The sequence below is a fragment of the Anolis sagrei genome, chromosome 9, assembly GCF_037176765.1.
Source record: "Anolis sagrei isolate rAnoSag1 chromosome 9, rAnoSag1.mat, whole genome shotgun sequence".
Classification (NCBI taxonomy): domain Eukaryota; kingdom Metazoa; phylum Chordata; class Lepidosauria; order Squamata; family Dactyloidae; genus Anolis; species Anolis sagrei.
In genome coordinates this window covers 25,421,108-25,441,688 of record NC_090029.1, presented here as the reverse complement: position 1 = coordinate 25,441,688, position 20,581 = coordinate 25,421,108, and the positions used below count along the sequence as shown (strand labels likewise).

At 42.8% G+C, this 20,581-nt stretch overlaps 1 protein-coding gene across 14 annotated transcripts in view; it reads right to left on the bottom strand.

The window, feature by feature from the left end:
* MEGF11 (multiple EGF like domains 11) overlaps positions 1-20,581 on the bottom strand; it is a 495,422-nt gene that overhangs the window by 99,190 nt on the left and 375,651 nt on the right. For all 14 annotated transcript variants that reach the window (XM_060755350.2, XM_067471384.1, XM_060755353.2 and 11 more), the window contains exons 12-14: positions 5,942-6,062; positions 4,415-4,578; positions 4,204-4,306 (exon numbers count right to left, since the gene is read on the bottom strand). In XM_060755350.2, the coding sequence (XP_060611333.2) occupies positions 4,204-4,306; positions 4,415-4,578; positions 5,942-6,062 (388 nt within the window). The remainder of the gene's footprint in view (positions 1-4,203; positions 4,307-4,414; positions 4,579-5,941; positions 6,063-20,581) is intronic.

Genomic DNA, 20,581 nt, shown 5'->3' with positions numbered 1-20,581 from the left:
TGTAATATTTTCGAAGAGGTGGAGGCTTCAAAGAAAGCTTTGAGAGCCCGACGTTTGCTCACATGAGGCTCGGAGGGGATAACGCACCCACCATCCCCACCACCTTCCTTGTCTTTGCAACAATCCCAAGAAACAGATTGCAATAATATCTGTTTCGAAGTGGGGAGAAATGAGGCCCAAAAAAGAAGAGAAGTTGTTTCGTTCATAGGAAAGTGAACAATTGGAGAAGTTATGCATTGTGGTGCATCTCCGACAGGCGTGTGCTTTGTTGACAAAGGCCACTTATACTACAATACCTTTCCAAAAGGTATAAAGAGAGCCTTTGTTGTTTGGCTGCCCATCTGGAATAAAGGCTCTGCAGTGAGGAAACCAGGTGAGCATCTGGCATGACAAAGGCCATGGCCACGTTGTGGATTGCGATGCCGCCGGTGCCTCATCATAAATGTGCTTGGTTTCCAAGCAACGCCATTCCATCGCTTCCTCTCCTTCCTGTTTGGGTTCCTTCCATGCTGAGATTATATATATATATATATATATATATATATATATATATATATATATGGAGTTGCCTTGTGATTTTGGGATGCTTCAGAAAACTTTCTGTGCAATCCCACTGTTTTCTCAGCAGAAGTAATCCAGGGATGATAATTAAGGCCCAGCGCTTTAATGAAGGTGCAGCAATGAATCCAGGGATGCACCAAATTGCTTCCCATCTCTGGTTTGGAGGACACTGGCCACTTTTGCAAAGCAAAACACTGCTAGCCCATCAGCACCACTAGCCCATTTCCTCTGCCGCTGTCCAACTTGGCTCGAATCTGGAGTAAAATTGAGCCAGCATCTCTTAAAAACAAGATGTTTGCAGCATAAACCGCTGCCTTTTAAACAGCTCCCTAGGTTGCAGTGTTAGCCACCCCAACTTGGGACCTCATCCCATGAGAGATGGAAAGTGTCATATTGCCGTGGTGTTTAGTCCCATTGCATTAAATAGTGAATTGTATCATTTATCCATACCCATCACACCGTGTTGTTTCTTGTATTTTCTCCCGAAATTATCTATTTTCAGATTTATCAAGTGCAGCCAGATCCCATTTCTCCCCATGGGCTCTTCTGCTCCCCTTCCCAATAGTTTTTTTTAATGGATTGCTTGCTTTAGTTTTGAAATAAGTGAGGAAGAAAAGGCAGGTAAAGGCGCAATTTTGAACGGTTAGAATTAAACAAAAGCAAAGTAGCGATCTCCTGAAGTAGTGCAACATCTATAGAATAGATTTAATACAATAAAAGACCATGCAAGGATCAGGCAGCTGGATTTTGGGAAATTTGGAGACATTGCTCATAGAGATGCCCATTCCTTCCCATTACCAAAACGATTCAATGCAAGCGAATTTAACAGATTGGATGGGTGATGGATGCAAGGCAGAAGTTTTAAAGCTGTTCAAAAATGAGGAGACGGGGCTGCATGGGATAACATCCTTGGTTACTTTCCACTGCTTCTCAGTGATATCAACCTATTCATGATGTTGTTGGACCCTCAAAAACCGAGGCCAGCTCTTGGAAGAATTCTGGCTTCACATTTAAATAGTCCTGGAGTTTGTGGCTGTTTCCAGAAGCTGGACTTATTCTGTAACATTTTAGCAACCAAAAAATGGCATCTGATAACTCACAGACAGCTCATATGAACCACCCCTCTCAAAGCAAAGAGAAAGAAAGAAAGAGAGAAAAAAGGAAGGAGGGAATAGGGAGGGAGGAAGGAAGGAAGGAAGGAAGGAGGGAGGGAGGGAGGGAGGGAGGGAGGGAAAGAAGGAAGAAAAGGAAGGAAGGAAGGAAGGAAGGAAGGAGGAAAGAAGGAAGGATAGAACGACAGAGGGAGGGAGGGAGGGAGGGAGGGAGGGAGGGAGGGAAGGAAGGAAGGAAGGAAGGAAGGAAGGAAGGAAGGAAGGAAGGAAGGGAAGGGAAGAAGGGAAGAAAGAAGGAAGGAAGGAAGGAAGGAAGGAAGGAAGGAAGGAAGGGAAGAAGGGAAGAAAGAAAGAAAGAAGGAAGGAAGGAAGGAAGGAAGGAAGGAAGGAAGGAAGGAAGGAAGGAAGGAAGGGAAGAAAGAAAGAAAGAAAGAAAGAAAGAAAGAAAGAAAGAAAGAGGGAGGGGAGGAAGGAAGAAAGAAAGGAAGGAAGGGAAGAAAAAAAAAAAGGAAGGATAGAGAGAGGTAACTGAAAATGTACTTCTCTGTTGTTTGTTTGATAGTCATGTAATTGTAAATCCAAAGTAGTCACATAGAATCTGTATGTCTGCATGTCTAATGTCATTCTTTGTCTAAATGTTTTTCTGTAATCTAATGTACCATCTCACACTGGAAATTGCAATAAAAAGAACCTATGCTGTAAAGTTATTGAAAGTTATTCATGACAAATTGGTGTCAGAATGGGATATTCTTTTTCAGTGTAGGAAAGTTATTTATAACAAAGGGTAGAGAAAAAGAAAGAGGGAGGGAGGAAAGAAAGGAAGTTAAGAAAGAAAGGAAGGAAGGATAGAAAGAAGGAAGGAGGAAACAAACAAACAAACAAACAAATAAAGAAGAAAGAAAGAAAGAAAGAAAGAAAGAAAGGAGGAAGGAAGGAAGGCTAGAAAGAAAGAAGGCTAGAAAGAAAGAAAGAAAGAAGAAAAGAAAGGAGGAAGGGAAGGAGGAATGGAAGGAAGGAAATAAAAAGAAAGAGGAAGGGAAGGAAAGACAGAAGAAGTCAGGTATGGATGAAATGAAGTATCCAAGTGTATTTGGGGCATTTTGATATTTTTACTTAAATTACTAATTTCATTCTTTCCAAGGCTCATGGTGAGGCAAAGCACACTTCTCCTTGAAAATCTGCACGTTTGTGTTTCTTAAAAAAAGCACCCAAATCCAAATGTATGTTTCAAAAACAAATGCGACAAAAATGATACACAAATGTACTTTGCTCAAGTGAGAAAAGAAAGTATGAAGTTATTAGCATATATTGAAAAGTAGATCAATAATGTCTATATTGTGTGCAGAAGATGCATATTAATTTCATTGTGGGAAGGGATAATACATTCTTGCAACTAAATATAAACAAAAGGGGAGGAATGCAAAGGGGATCTGGAGAGATAAAATGAAATCAGCACTGAGATCATTTCACAACAGTAGTGTTTAGAGCTCAGGGACAATCCAGATATTGTCCTCGGGTATAAAGTCGGACCACGGCAAATGATACAAACTGAGGAAAAGTGCACCATTTGCATCAATTCTGCAATAAAAAAGAGATATTTGGCACTTTGTTCTTGACTTTGTGCAAGAAGAAAAAGAAGAAGAAGAAGAAAAGGAAGAGGAAAAGGAAAAGGAAAAGGAAGAAGAAGGTCTCTAAGGCCCACCATCCATCATTCCTAGCTAAAACAAATTACTCCAGAAATTCTCCCAAAGGAAAAACGGCTCTTGGACTGGATCTACATTGCAATATAATGCAGTTTAGAATGGTATTCATATGGTCAATGTAGACTAGTGGTTCACAACCTTTTTTGACCAAGGACCACTTGATCAGGGACCCTAAGACCAGGGTCCACTTTGACCAGGGACTACTCTCCAACATTAGTACCAAAAGGGTTACGAATCAGTTTTTGGTCAACTTTAGATTCGGTTTGGTCACTTGGGGTGTTGATTCAGAATATTGCATTGGATAGACCACATCAGCTCTAGTTTCTGATACAGAACATATGCCATCCAGTAGTTGCCATCTGATCACCCACAGAAAACCATATTTAATAAGTCTTGCTACTATAAGGGGTTTTTGCAAGACCCATCACTCTTGTTGCAACGGTGTAGTAACTGCGAGACTGCAGAGGATATTTTAGTTCTTGCACACCACTGGTGGTCCACAGACTACAGGTTGGGAACCACTGGTGCAGACTCATATAATGCAATTAAATGCCCTTAAAACCCATTATATGGCTTTACACAGACTATATAATGCAGTTTCAAACAGCATTATATTGCAGTGTAGATCCAAGTCGGTAGGATAAAACAGAGTCTAAGGATAAAGTTGCTGATTGATCTGGTTGTAGACCGAATATAGCAGGATAGTGTAATTGGTTACATCATCATCATCATCATCACCATCATCATCATCATCATCATCATCATCATCACACTGTATAACACTATATTCGCATTCATATTCTGCTTTTTCTCTCATGCAATTTTACCTGTCCAACCGGCAAGGCAACAGCAATATCCAGTGATGGGATCGCACCCGTCTGCATGGCTGCAGTCACAGTGTTCGCTGCAGTTCAGGCCATATGTCCCATCCTTCCAAAAAGAGAGGAAAAAGCATTACCTAGGCAGAGCTTCTTTGTCATATTTCTTTCTCATTGTATCTCAATGGCTGTGCCAGAGGAGGATGAGAGAAGGACTTACAGGGCAGGGTTCATCGCAGAACTCTCCTTGCCATCCAGGAGAACACAGGCAAAGCCCGTCCATGGGGTCGCAGGCGGCTCCGTTGGCGCAGAAGCATGTCTGGTTGCAGTTGAGGCCCCAAGTGCCACTTGGGCATGGGATGGAGCAGTCCGCTCCCTGCCACCCTGGAAAACCACAAAAAACAAGTTAAAATAAGATTCAAGGCAGAAAGCAAGACAAAGTATCCACTTTGCAGGTCCTGGGAAATGCCATGCTGTTGCACACATATACAGGTTTCTTGGTATGTGTCCAATCGATGGGCAAGAGCACACTTGGAAAAAATATGGCAGCATCTCATCTCCTTTTTTTTGTATCAGGAGCGACTTGAGAAAATGCAAGTTGCTTCTGGTGTGAGAGAATTGGCCAATCAGCAAGTACGTTGCCCAGGGGATGCCTGGATGTTTTGATGTTTACTATCCTTGTGGGAGGCTTCTCTCATATCCTCACAATGAGTTCCATCTGAACATGAGGAAGAACTTCCTGACTGTGAGAGCCGTTCAGCAGTGGAACTCTCTGCCTTGGAGTGTGCTGGAGGCTCCTTCTTTTGAAGCTTTTAAACAGAGGCCGGATGGCCATCTGTCAGGGGCTGAATGGCCATCTGTCTGATTTGAATGCAATATTCCTGCTTCTTGGCAGGGGGTTGGACTGGATGGCCCATGAGGTCTCTTCCAACTCTTTGATTCTATGATTCTATGATTCTATCAAGCTAGAGCTGATAGAGGGAGCTCAACTGTGCTCTCCCTGGATTTGAACCTGCAATCTGTTAGTCTTCAGTCCTGCCGGCACAAGGGTTTAACCCATTGTGACACTGGGGGCTCCATCTCATCTCCTGGAGATGGTACATTATGCTATATAGCACGATCTTTGTTCCTGGGTGATAAATGTCATTTCCTAATTGGTTCTATCATAAAAACATGGGGAAAGTTGATTGATTAAACGGCAAAAACTTTGTTGTTTTAGAACATAGCACATTTTGCTCTAGTTTATCAATGAATATCTGGTCTCAGCCAATTCCACACAGTTAGTGGTAACCACAAAAAATGAAGTTTCTGGAATAGAACAACTACTTTCAAAATAAGGACTGCACAATTAAAAAGGAAATAACACTTTCAAACTAGGAACACGTATAATTATACGGAAACAACTCCTTTCCACTCAATAGTGAAATTCAACTCTGCAAGTTCTCCCTGACCGAATGGTCTCCAGATGGGTTAGACGTCTTCCCTGGTATAGATCCAATATGACCAGCCTCCTTGGGGATGAAGGAAGCGGAGGTTTAAAACACATCAGAGATCCACGTTGGATGTCCTCTGAGGGATTTGAGATGTTTGCTCAGAAATATCCACAAACCATCAGATGTTAGTCGGAGACTGTGCATGACATTGATCACAGGAACAACTCTGGAAACTGTGGCTTCCTTCATGGCCTGAAATCCTTAGGTGAGAAAGACTAATTTATGCCACTTTAGGGAAAAAGGACAGACTTTACCTTCCCTGCAAAAGCATGCGCCATCCACCGGGGAACATGCGCCATCGTTTCTGCAGTAGCAAGCCATTGAGCAGTTGATTCCATAGGTTCCGGTTGCACATGTGACAGAGCAATCCTCCCCCTGAAAAGAAAGAGGAAACAGGACTGAACAAGAGAGGATTGTCTGTTCAAGAATGAAGAAGACTTTTGCATCGGAAATATTTCCAATTCCTTTATAATCCAATGGAGAGAGGGAAGGGATGCACTGCTTGGGTTGCTGATATACTTCGTGGGAAAGGAAGACAATGTGAAACATGTCCGTATTTTGAAAAACACAATTTATTATATAAAACATGATCATAGAAATTATATATTACATATTCTATAAAATATTCACCCATTAGTTGCTCAAAGTGACGTATTCGCAAATGAAACAAAACAGAAGACAGTTAAATACTTGGCCACGGTAATCCACGCTCTGGTTACATCCTGTTTAGACTACTGCAACGCTCTCTACGTGGGGTTGCCTTTGAAGACAGCTCGGAAGCTCCAACTAGTCCAATGCTCGGCAGCCATGATTTTAACAGGAGCGGAGCGCAGGGAGCATACAACCCCCCTGTTGCGCCAACTCCACTGGCTACCGATCTGCTACCGGGCTCAATTCAAAGTGCTGGCGTTGGCCTTTAAAGCCCTAAATGGTTCCGGCCCAAGCTACCTATCCGACCGCATCTCTGCCTATGAACCCACCAGGACTTTGAGATCTTCCGGGGAGACCCTGCTCTCAATTCTGCCTGCTTCTCAAGCACGGCTGGCGGGGAAGAGAGATAGGGCCTTCTCGGTGGTGGCTCCTCGGCTGTGGAACGCCCTTCCTACGGACATTAGCACCATCTCTAATGGTATTCCGCAAAAAAGTGAAGACCTGGCTGTTTGAGCAGGCATTCCAATAATTAGTGCAATGATTGGTTAATGAACACTGGAATGGAACAATGGATGACGAATCTGGAACATGTTTTTGATGACGAGACGACAGTGAATGGGTATTGTAGTAACTGTTTATTAATTGTGTAATGTGTTAGGTTGTTAACTGTTTTTATACTGCAGCACTGAATTTTTGCTGTTCGTATTGTTGTGAACTGCTGTGAGTCGCCTTCGGGCTGAGAACAGCGGTATATAAGTAAGGTAAATAAATAAATAAATAAATATACAACTCTGGAAACCAGGGCTTGAAACTGTGACTGTTTAAGAAATTCCTATGAATCAAGTGTCAGAATAAAGGAACTGAAAGGTAGTTGCTTGCCATTCAAAAATGAACTGCCGGTTGTATCTATGAAGCTCTGCTTGTGCAACTATGACCTGAATATCTATTGCATAATAACTAAAGAAGTACAACCACACACAGAAGTCAACAGACACATGCATAGGATACCAACAGGATTGCAATCCATATGTATGCTAGGAAATTGTTAGTTTTCAGACTATAAATACACTGTTGAGGCAGGATAGGTGCATGATTTATAGTTTTCTTTCCAATCACGCCCTTCCTAGATATGCTGCGCACCGGACTGAGCAGAGTTCTTATCAATTGTCAGCAGAGTGGAACCTTGCCGCATGACCTTGTACTGCTCACTGTTTAAGAAAACTCACTGATTCAGTTTTCCTCCAAACTCACAGGAGGCTTTTAATCTCGACATGTTGCTCTATGTACAAATATATACACACAAATCAAGATCCCCTGATTCTCTATCAGTCCATGGCATATGCAACGATATACTCACAATGAGCAACAGATATCAGCAACAGACATACGGCAAGATGGCAAGACATGAGAAAGAAGACATTTTTTCTGCCTTCTTTTATACACACTGCTTGTTCGTCATCAGCTGGGAACAAAAGTGAATGATGAAACTCTTCGTCATGAATGTCGCATGGTCATGACTCAGCCTTTTACAGATCACCAACTAAATCATGAAGCAAATGTGTGATCACATGCTCATTAGAACTGTATTTACACCAGGGTTACAGCCAATCCATTCCTTTCTAACAATGTGTCATCTATCTAACATGTACCTCTGAATTGTGTGATACAACTATGTGATGTCATATGTTAAGGTATTCAACACAGTGAATCGCAGTGCTCTCTGGACCATCCTCCAAAAAATCAGGTGCCCTGATAAATTTGTGAACATTCTGCAGCTCCTCCATGATGACATGATGGCAACAGTCTTGGACAGCAATGGCTCCCAAAGTGACCCATTTAAGGTAGAATCAGGTGTCAAACAGGGATGTGTTATTGCCCTAACCTTATTCTCCATCTTCATTGCTATGATACTTCATCTTCTTAATGAGAAACTTCCCACCGGAGTGGAGATCATCTATCGGACAGACGACAAGCTATTTAACCTCAGCAGGAAGCCAAAACCAAAGTCACAACAACATCAATTATAGAATTCCAATATGCTGATGATAGCATAGTCTGTGCACATTCAGAAGAAGACCTACAACCCACCATAAACACCTTTGCAGAAGCATACGAGAAACTTGGCCTCTCATTGAACATGAGATCGGCCTCTCATTGACCACCTTCCACCTAGAAACTGATGCCATCACTGCAGGAGAACATGTGGATCAAGAATAGGGCTCCATAGCCACTTACAGACCCATCGTCAAGACACTACACTTGGAGAACCATCATCCTCAGGCTATGAGGGATTGCCTAAGTAAGTAAGTAAGTACATAAGAACATTTTTTTGTCGTGTCAGGAGCAACTTTAGAAACGGCAAGTCACTTCTGGTGTGAAAAAATTGGCCGTCTGCAAGGATGTTGCTCAGGGGATGCCTGGATTTTTCACGTTTTATCATCCTTATGGGAGGCTTCTCTCATGTCCCCACATGAGCTGGAGCTGATAGAGGGAGCTCATCCACGCTCTCCCCGGATTCGAACCTGCGACCTGTTGGTCTTCAGTCCTGCCTGCACAGGGGTTTAACCCACTGTGCCACCGGGGGCTCCTTAACAAAAATTATACAGTTGGCCCTTCGAATTCATGGATTCTGTATCCACAGATTCAACCGTCGACATCTTGAAAATAATCACCCCTCCTAAAAATAAAATTCTAAAAAGCATACCTTAATTGTGCCATTTTAAATACGGGATGCCGTTGTATATAATGAGACTTCAGCATCCAGGGATCTTGCCACTGCATGTAAAAATTTGTATGTGAAGACTTCTATCCAAAAGCTCAAACCTTCGAAGAACAAAAGTTGGGATTCTCAACATTTAAAGAAAGCATCTTTGGGAATCTGGAGATAGATGAAGACACCCAATGCGGATTTTGACAATGTCCTTCTGCACAGCTTGCCTTGTTGCCTGAAATTACCATTATGGCATGAGCCGTTTTGGAAAGGTGTAAAAGGAGAACGGGGACAAAGTCCTGGCAGCGGTTCAGCAGGAGGTGGGCAAGGCAGGACGGCAAATCTCTCCCAACAGCTGTTTGCTCATTACGGAAAACATCACGAACTAAGCGCTAATCACAAAAGATGACAAGGGCTTCATGTCATGTGAATCCTGGCCCTCACCAATGTAGGCGAGCAAACAAATAAAGCAAAGCTCAAAGAAGCGTAACTTCAAAACACCGGGTAAATGGCCTGCCGTACAAAATTATATATTACTTACATTGCTATATCCGTGTGTATGACATTCTTTTCAAATTAAAATAAACGAAAGCGAAGTGGAAGCATGTCTCTAACCCATAGAGGTTGCTGCTTACATTTCAACTGGGCCACGGAGGCGGAGGAGCGATGGGAATAGAGAGAACACACAATCCTCACGGATTCTTAAGATTTAAATGGACAAAGAATATAGCATTATCCTAACAATGAATGCTGGCGACCAAACCAAGAGCTTGTTTACGGAGGATTTTGGTGAAGGATACACACAATGGAGTATTAGATTTGAGTAAATACGGGTAATTCCTGAATCCTATTGGCAACCCCAACTAGAGCAGGCCTATTTTAGTAGGGATTACTACGAGGACTTGGCTCTAATAATGATACAGGAAAAAAAGAAAGAAAAAAGTCCATTTGACACTGGCAGGATCCAGAGTGCCATATAATGCAGTTGGAATCTGCATTATATGTTCAGTGTAGACCTGTCTGTTGTTGTTGTTGTCCTTCTTCTTCTTCTCCTTCTTCGAAACACAACAAGATTAGTACACAGCAAACAAGATCACTCTGCTGGCTGTTGTATTGGATCACACGTCAGACACTTCCCAAGTGTTTAGGACTGTGTGGTGTATTGGCGAATAATGCATGCAGAGATCCCAGTAGGGTGGTAATTTTGTCAGCGCCGATTGTGTTTAAGTGCAGGCCAAGGTCTTTAGGCACTGCATCCAGTGTGCCGATCACCACTGGGACCACCTTGACTGGCTTGTGCCAGAGTCTTTGCAGCACAAGTCAGTCAAGGTGGTCCCAGTGGTGATCAGCACACTGGGTGCAGTGCCTAAAGACCTTGGCCTTCACTTAAAAATAATCAGTGCTGACAAAATGACCACCTGTCAGCTGCAAAAGGCCATCCTGCTTAGACCTGCCCACATTATTCGCCGATACATCACACAGTCCTAGACACTTGGGAAGTGTCCGATGTGTGATCCAATACAAAAGCTAGCAGAGTGATCTTGTGATCTTGTTTGTTGTGTACTAATCTTGTTCTGTATCTAATCTATATAAATAAAAATGTAATGTTCGTTTGTGGGATTAACATAACTCAAAAACCACTGAACAAATTCCCACCAAATTTTGCCACAAGATACCTACTAACCCAAGGAGTGACCATCACTTGGGAGTTGTAGTTGCTGGGATTTATAGTTCACCCACAATCAAAGAGCATTCTGAACTCTACCAATGATGGAATTGAACCAATCTTAGCACACAGGACTCCCATGAAAACACTAGAAGGGTTTGTGGGCACTGACCTTGAGTTTGGGAGTTGTAGTTCCCCTACATCCAGAGAGCACTGGGGACTCAAACAATGATGGATCTGTACCAAACTTGGCACGAATACCCAATATGCCCAAATATAAACACAGATGGAGTTTGGGGGAAATAACTTTGATATGTGGGAGTTGTAGTTACTGGGATTTATAGTTCATCTACAATCAAAGAGCATTCTGAATCCCACCAATGACAGAATTGGGGCAAATTTCCCACACAGAACTCCAATGACCAACAGAAAATACTTAAGGCTATCCAGACCAACTCCCTTCACCAGGGCAAGAAAACGTAATCAAAGCCCACCTGACAAAGAGCCATCCAGCCATAGATATAGATTTTATTTATTTATTGTGTCAGGGGCAACCAGATAATTGTTATAATAATAGATATGTTGTTGTTGTTGTTCATTCGTTCAGTCGTCTCCGACTCTTTGTGACCTCATGGACCAGCCCACGCCAGAGCTCCCTGTCGGCCGTCACCACCCCCAGCTCCTTCAAGGTCAGTCCAGTTACTTCAAGGATGCCATCCATCCATCTTGCCCTTGGTCAGCCCCTCTTCCTTTTTCCTTCCACTTTCCCCAGCATAATTGTCTTCTCTAGGCTTTCCTGTCTCCTCATGATGTGGCCAAAGTACTTCAACTTTGTCTCTAGTATCCTTCCCTCCAGTGAACAGTCGGGCTTTATTTCCTGGAGGATGGACTGGTTGGATCTTCTCGCAGTCCAAGGCACTCTCAGAACTTTCCTCCAGCACCACAGCTCAAAAGCATCGATCTTCCTTCGCTCAGCCTTCCCTAAGGTCCAGCTCTCACATCCGTAGGTTACTACGGGGAATACCATTGCTTTGACTAGGTGGATCTTTGTTGCCAGTCTGATGTCTCTACTCTTTACTATTTTATCAAGACTGGACATTGCTCTCCTCCCAAGAAGTAAGAAGTAATAATAGATATAGATAGATATATATGGTTAACACACACACACACAAACAGATATAGTATCAGATTTGAAAGGGACCCCTATAGAACGACTATTATATGTTGCCTGTTCTAAAGTAGGCAAACTAGACAATCTCTACATCTGCAAGAAATACTGTTTACTCACAAAGCATAAAGAAATTACATATATTAAAAACGAACACTTTCTCATCACTTTATTTTCCAGATCACCACACTGGGCCACAGCAACATGTGGCGGGGGATGGCTAATAATAATAATAATAATAATAATAATAATAATAATAATAATACATTCCCCTCTCATCCCAGGAAAGGATTTTCTGCCTATTCTGCTTCTCTGAGTCACACTCTCAAGCATTTATAAGACTGGAGAGTAAGGCCCTCTGAACTCTTTGGGACTCAGTTCTGAAAAGCACAAATAGGGTTTTAGTATTAATTCTGCAGGAGGCAATGGACAATTCAAAATCCACTGCAGCGGCTGCAAGAGAATATTAATCCTAGGGGAGAAATCATTAACATCCTCACCTCCATTTGTGGTATTGCTTATGGGTATTCTTACGCAAATAATACACCTGCATGCAATCTTCCCACCTCCACTAATAACAACAATGCGCTATCTCCCCTGCCAGTCGTTTACAAGTCCTACATTCCATTGGGCTGGGCGTCCAGTGTTAATTTGGATGCTTTCTCTCCATCCCATTGACTGAGCGTGGGCCACTCTCCTCCTCCATCCCAGCCTTGGCTCCTTTCTCTGGAGAGTGCGGCAACTTAATCAGTGTTGTACTTTCTAGGCCGCAGTTGCGGGAGAGAGTTAAAATGGGAAATGAGAGTTAATTCAGTTTCAAAAAGGTGGAAATGTACAACCCCAGGGGGATGGCGTGTTACATCTATATTAAGGGATGCTCCATAAATAGACTGGTATTTAATACCTCTTCGTTCAACAGCAGTGGAGTCCATATGGGCCGCTGCAATGGCACTTAATTGTTTGCTGTGGGATTTCTGCGCCACGCACCAGTTTGAAGAGGCTGCTCTTCATCCTTCCCTCTGTGGAATTCCAGCGTCTCCTCCCAAGATGTTGTTTGTAATGAAGGGAAAACAGGATAGGAAGCGGGCATTCTTACTTCCTTTAACTGTGGAGCCATTTTCATTGGAGCGTTAAGACAGAATGGTTATGCATCCATGTATAGCTTTGGATACATTTTTAAGGATTTTTTTAAATTTACACACCCCCTCTCTTCTGCTTTGGTCAGACCACACCTGGAATCACATTGTGTCCAACTCTGGGCAACACAACTGAAAGGAGATGTTGACTCTAAGCTGGAATGTGTCCAGAGGAGGGTGACTCAAAGGATCAAGGGTCTGGAGAACAAGCCCTATGAGGAGCGGCTGAAAGAGCTGGGCATGTTTAGCCTGAAGAAGCAAAGGCTGAGAGGAGACATGATAAGGGCCATGGATCAAGATATGAGGGGAAGTCATAAGGAGGAGGGAGTAGGCTTGTTTTCTGCTGCCCTGGAGACTAGGTCGCAATGGAACAATGGCTTCAAACTACAGGAAAGAAAGGAGATTCCACCTGAACATTAGGAAGAACTTCCTAACTGTGAGAGCTGTTTAGCAGTGGAACTCTGTGCCCTAGAGTGTGGTGGAGGCTCCTTCTTTGGAGGCTTTTAAGCAGAAGCTGGATGGCCATCTGTCAGGAGTGCTTTGAATGCGATTTTCCTGCTTCTTGGCAGAATGGGGTTGGACTGTATGGCCATGAGGTGTCTTCTAACTGTATGATTCTATGATTTTAGAATTGTGTTTTAATGTGTATATATTTTTGGATTTTAAATTGCATTATAATGCCTTCTGTTTGAGCTGCTTTGTGTCTCCTTTGCAGTGAAAAAGCGGGGTATAAATGCACATAAACATAATCATAAGCATAACAACAACGAACATAATAACAACAATAAGTAAGTAAATAAGGTAAATCAATAAAGAGAAAAAACCAAAAACCAGGAAACAATATGGGGCAGTTAACACCTTCCAACAAAGGATTCCCAAGGCAGCAAACAGCCAGGCTTAGAAGCTGCAAGGCCAGTCAATGCTAATCAAGGTGGCAAATTGCAACATTCACACTTTCCACAAATAGACAACAGTTCTTCCACCCTGGACATCATTTCACTGATATATAAGCCGCACTTGCCTAGTTTCCAACATACCTCACAATCTCTGCCATAGATGTGGGCAAAACGTCAGGAGAGAATGCTTCTGGGACCAGGCATTTGGACGTTCTGGCAGCTACAGGAAGTACCTTGATGATGGACAGGAATTGACTGAACGGAATGGATTTATGGAACTCTGAACACTGAGCATGAGATTAGTTTACTGATTGTGTTATGTACTGATGATTTTAACCTGTTAATTGTTTAATTGCTGTTTTGTATGTATGTATATTTGACATAGGCATCAAATTGTGCCTTCTTTGTAAGCCGCCCTGAGTCCCCCCTCGGGGGTGAGAAGGGCGGGGTAGAAGTAATAGAAATAAATAAATAAATAAATAAATAGCCATACAGCCCAGAAAACTCATAGCAACCCAGTGATTCTGGTCATGAAAGCTTTCGACAACATAACAACAATTCTTTGTGTAGACAACTACAACAACAATAATTCTTTGTGTCTCTTTCCTTCCAAAAGCACAATTGCATTTAACCTTCCCAAAATGTCTTCTTTTTTAATCATCAGCAGAAGGGAGGGATGCCAAAGAAAGGACATGTTTATAACGACTCAAAGCAAATAATTTGAAATGAATTCTACATTTCTCATCAGAGTGGCATGGAGTGGGAAGGGAGAAGGTGAACGAACAGAGGCCAAAAATCTATAAAACACACAGAGCTTGAGAAACAGGGGGAGACACAACCTTTTTTCTTGGCCTGAGTGACAAAACGGTGGCGGTGTCGGAGCCCAGAAACTACCGCTGCAGATAAGCCGATCCGCTTCATTTCTAAAAAGTACATATTGATATGCCGCAGGAAGCGTGCCAACGTTCCGTTCTGGCGTATCTGGGCATTGGTGCAGATCCCAGATATGGATCCGTATATATTTGCTAACTTGAGGGCAACGTTGACAATTAACCCGCTGGAACTCCCTGCAAAGCGTTCGCCTACAAAGCATCCAGCAACATAAACCAGGGAGAAAATGGCCCTGTTCCATAAATGGAGTCTTTACTAGCCTGGTCTTTTTAAAAATTGACCCTCTGCATTCAGTGATTTTAACTTTCTAGTGATCTCAGGTGGATGCTTATTTCGTCTCAGGGTGCTGCAAATTACTCTCTCTAGGTGCCACGGACAAAATGCTATGTGAAAGGTCAGGATGTGGGATAAACTGCAACAGGGGTGTTAATAGTATGACTGAGAATGATCAATACATCAAGAGAAAAATGTATTCCCATCTGCAAATGCATGGTCCCGAAACATGGGGGAAGCAGATGAGCGGAAGGGTGTCTCGTCTTTTCGAAGCACTTCCTTCCAGTCCTCAGTTTCTTCAATTTAAGCATTGCAATACACATTCAGAAAACCATTAAGAAAGATGGTTTAGGCATCAAAACAAAAGAGGTAAGCCAAGTTAGCCAATACTCCAGAGGACAGGAGCAGGATTCAAAACGATCTTGACAGATTAGAGAGATGGGCCAAAACTAACAAAATGAAGTTCAACAGTGACAAACGCAAGATACTCCACTAAGGCAGGAAAAATGAAATGCAAAGAGACAGAATGGGGGACGATGAGGCCTGGCTCGAGAGCAGTACGTGTGAAAAGGATCTTGGAGTCCTCGTGGACAACAAGTTAAACATGAGCCAACAATGTGATGTGGTGGCAAAAAAAGCCAATGGGATTTTGGCCTGCATCAATAGGAGCATAGTGTCTAGATCTAGGGAAGTCATGCTGCCCCTCTATTCTGCATTGGTTAGACCACACCTGGAATATTGTGTCCAATTCTGGGCACCACAATTCAAGAGAGATATTGACAAGCTGGAATGTGTCCAGAGGAGGGCGACTAAAACGATCAAGGGTCTGGAGAACAAGCCCTATGAGGAGCGGCTTAAGGAGCTGGGCATGTTTAGCCTGAAGAAGAGTAGACTGAGAGGAGATATGATAGCCATGTATAAATATGTGAGAGGAAGCCACAGGGAGGAGGGAGCAAGCTTTGTTTTCTGCTTCCCTGAAGACTAGGATGCAATGAAGCAATGGCTTCAAACTACAAGAAAGGAGATTCCATCTGAACATGAGGAAGAACTTCCTGACTGTGAGAGCCGTTCAGCAGTGGAACTCTCTGCCTCAGAATGTGGTGGAGGCTCCTTCTTTGGAAGCTTTTAAACAGAGGCTGGGTGGCCATCTGTCAGGGGTGATTTAATATTCCTGCTCCTTGGCAGGGGGTTGGACTGGATGGACCATGAGGTCTCTTCCAACTCTTTGATTCTATAAGTTACTAAATGGGAATGAACGCAATAAATAGAAGGGCTGTATGTCACAGCCATTTTCAGCATCTCACTCTCTGCAATGGTACATATTGACGGAGTAGAGAAAAATGGCATGTCCGAGCACAAATTCTCATTGGCGACCATACTTTCATTTCCTGCAATTCCTTGTAGCCTCGGAGAATGTCACCTCCTGAGCGACACAAGACAACTCCTTCGAGTAAAGATATTTCTAGTGCAGTGTTTCTCAACCTTATCTATCTATCTATCTATCTATCTATCTATCTATCTATCTATTTCTACATTTATATACCGCCCCTCTCAGTCCGCAGATGACTCAGGGCAGTTTACAGTCAACATCAAAGCATAAGAATACAGTAAAACAATTAAGATAATATAAGATCATGATAAAATCAATAAAACATATGTCCTAATATTGCAACCACTTAATACAGTTCTTCATGTTGTGTTGACACCCAACCATAAAATTATTTTTGTTGCTACTTCATGACTGTCATGTTGCCCCTGTTATGAATCGTAATGTAAATATCTGATATGCAGGATGTATTTTCATTCCCTGGACCAAATTTGGCACAAATATGAGATACGCCCAAATTTGAATACTGGTGAGATTGGGTGAGGGGGTTGCTTTTGACATTTGGGAGTTGTAGTTGCTGGGATTTATAATTCACCTACAATCAAAGAGCATTCTGAACTCCATCAACAATGGAATTGAACCAAACTTAGCACACAGAACTCCCCTGACCAACAGAAAATACTGGGAGAGTTTGGTGGGCATTGACCTAGAGCTTTGGAGTTGTAGTTCACCTACATCCAGAGAGCGCTGTGGACTCAACAATGATGGATCTGGTCCAAACTTGGCACAAATACTCAGTATGCCCAAATGTGAACACTGGTAAAGTTTGGGGGAAAGAGACCGTGAAATTTGGGAGTTGTAGTTGCTGGGATTTATAGTTCATCTACAATCAAAAAGCATTCTGAACCCCACTAATGATATATTTGGGTCAAACTTCTCACACAGAACCTCCATGACCAACAGAAAATACTGTTTCCTGATGGTCTTTGGTGACCCCTCTGACACCCCCTCATGACCCCCTTGGGAAATGGTGATCTAGTGGAATGAGGGCATTGACTGAGAAGGAAAGATTATGTTTATGTTTATGTATACCCTGATTTTCTCTCCACAAGAAGACTCAAAGCAGAAGGAGGAGGGTATGCTTAGTTTAGAGAAAACCAAGCAACAGGGTGTACTCAATTTAAAGAAGAGGTGATACAACAGATATCTTTCAATATCCGAAGGAATGTCATGGAGAAGATGGAGCCAGTCTGTTTTCTGCTGCTCCAGAGAATCGAATACAAAAAAAAAATTGATTCAATGATAAGAAAAGAGATTCCTCCTAATTATTACGAAAAGCTTATTTAATACAAGTGCTGTTCAATAGTATAATTGACTACTTCAGAGGATGTTGGGCTCTCCATCTTAGCAGGTCTTTAAACAGAGGTTGGATGGGCATCTTTCAGGCATGCTATATGGCCAGGGATAGAATTAAATGGTCATTGTTGGCCATTTCTTTCCATGTCAGGAGCAACTTGAGAAACTGCAAGTCGCTTCTGGTGTGAGAGAATTGGCCCTCTGCAAGGAAGTTGCCCAGGGGTTGCATGGATGTTTTACCATCTTGTGGGAGGCTTCTCTCATCTCCCCACATGAGAAGCTGGAGCTGACAGATGGGAGCTCACCTCATTCCCCAGATTTGAACCGCCAACCTTTCAGTCAGCAGTTCAGCCGGCAAAAGGGTTTAACCCATTTTGCCACTGTGGCTCCTTCCTTCCATTCCTAGGATACTATTATAACTGTTTTCCTTTTGTGGATCCTGTCAAGTGGGTCAGAAAGGTTACAACTATTTCCTCCATGAAAACATTTACAAAGCACAGAGCAAGTGGGGAGTGAGAGCCTTCTGCTAAGCCCACATTGTCATGCAGCGTCCTCACCATGTACGATCAGTTTGCTATTTAAGGTCAAAGTGGTAAAAAACAAACTCATTGTGTTGTTCAAACAGAAAAAACGGTGGCTTTGTTTATGCCATGAATATTTAGCAGGCGAAGCAGGGCCGCTACTGGCCAGGTAGCAAACGGGCTCTTTTGCAAACAGAGGAAGGTCGTTTGTAGCAACGGTGTCCAAGAAAAGTGCCCAAAATTATTGATCGCCGTGTTGAAAAGGAGCAAAGTCCCGCTGCTTGCCTTTCCCAGAGCATCCAATGGATATGATTGAGCATTCAGAAAGGTTTTCCGTGGCTGTTTTAGGGACTGTACAGAGCAGAACCCATTCCATGCGCATGAGAGAAAGAGCCATTTGAGTTGTCAAGAAAAAACAACAACAGATGCTCAAGGAGGATGAGTGATTAGGCATTGTGTGCAACTCAGGTTTGTGCCATAAAACAAACATTTTAAGTATATTTTAAGAGGACGGAAGGTGAGCTGTGTTTTAAGCTGTCATGCTTGGTTCCTTGACTGTGCAGTTTTCTGAAGGCGCATGTGGGCCTTCCGTTTTCAGCCTGAGCACATAAGTCAATGGGGACCGAGCTCCTGCTGAGTCAGGCAGGGCTAGAAGCCACTGTCTCTATGCAACCGCTACCTCAGTCCTTGCAGCTCCGTCTCCGAGGGCCGGTGATGCATGCTGTCATGTCAGTAAGACTTATTACATCCCAAAAGGGGAAAAAACTTAACTGCAGGGATGGATGCAGAAGGATCCGTCTTTGGCTGCAATGAGACCTTTCAACACATCAGAAAGCATGAGGACGTCTTGCAAAGAACAGAGGAAGGATTGATCCTACAGAACTAATGAGAAGAAACTGCCCGTGGAAACAAAGAGGGTTGCAACATTCAGGGAGTATCCTGGCGGATAATAATCACTACTAGGCCTGTGCCATCAATGGAATAAATGTTTCAATACTCATTACAAAATTAGGGAGTGGGGGGAAATAGTTTTTAAAGTGTTTACAAAATTGGATGGGGTCTGTATCATAACGATAATTAGTTAATTACTTTTTTGTTCCTTTTTGTTAAGTAATTATGCCAATGGGGAAACTTAAGGTGCTGCTTTCTCCTTCATTGTTAGAGCTAATGGCATGAAACAATGCTCTCTACGTGGGGTTGCCTCTGAAGACTGCCCGGAAGCTTCAATTAGTCCAACGAGCGGCAGCCAGATTGCTAACAGGAGCGGGGTACAGAGACCATACGACCACTCTGTTACGCCAGCTCCACTGGCTACCGATTAGCTTCCGTGCACAATTCAAAGTGCTGGTTTTGACCTATAAAGCCCTAAATGACTCCGGCCCAGTTTACCTGTCTGAACGGATTCTCCCCTATGAGCCATCAAGGTTATTAAGATCTTCCGGGGGGGGGGGGGGCTGCTCTCGGTCCCACTACCCTCGCAATCGCGGTTGGTGGGGATGAGAGACAGGGCCTTCTCGGTGGTGGCTCCCCAGCTTTGGAACTCCCTCCCACTAGAGATTAGATCTGCTCCCTCCCTCCTGACTTTCAGGAAATTACTAAAAACCTGGCTCTGGAATGTGGCATTTGAGGACGGAATCTATAACCTTCGTCCACATGGAAGAGGATGATGAACTGTGACTATGACTATGACTGTGACTGTATTGACAATTTGGCTTGGGTAATTGTGATGATGATGTTTTCACTGTATTTTATTGTACTATTTTAATCTGTAATGATGTTGTACTCTGTTGTACTTGTATATTACTGTATTTGCATATATGTTGTAAACCGACCTGAGTCCCTCGTTTGAGGTGAGAAGGCCGGTATATAAAACTTCCAAATAAATAATAATAATAATAAATGTGATTATAGAATGCATTTACTACTGTTGGCCCATCAAAATCACCACCTGTCAGCGCTGGATCTGCACACATTATTTGCCATTACATCATATAGTACTAGACACTTGGGAAGTGTCCAATGAGTGATCCAATACAAATGCCAGTATAGTGATCTTGTTTGCTGTGGACTCATCTTGTTGTGTATCAAATAATAATAATAATAATAATAATAATACAATTTTGAATGGAATCATAATACTGGAGGCAGAGGCCCCTTTCTGCGATATGCACACAAAAAAGGGAAACCCAGGTTCAGTGTCATACAAGATCCCATAGACATCCTAAAATCAGAAGCTTCACCTCAGCAAATGATTTCATCCAAAATGCTTCTATGCAATCGATAACACAGAGACGACACA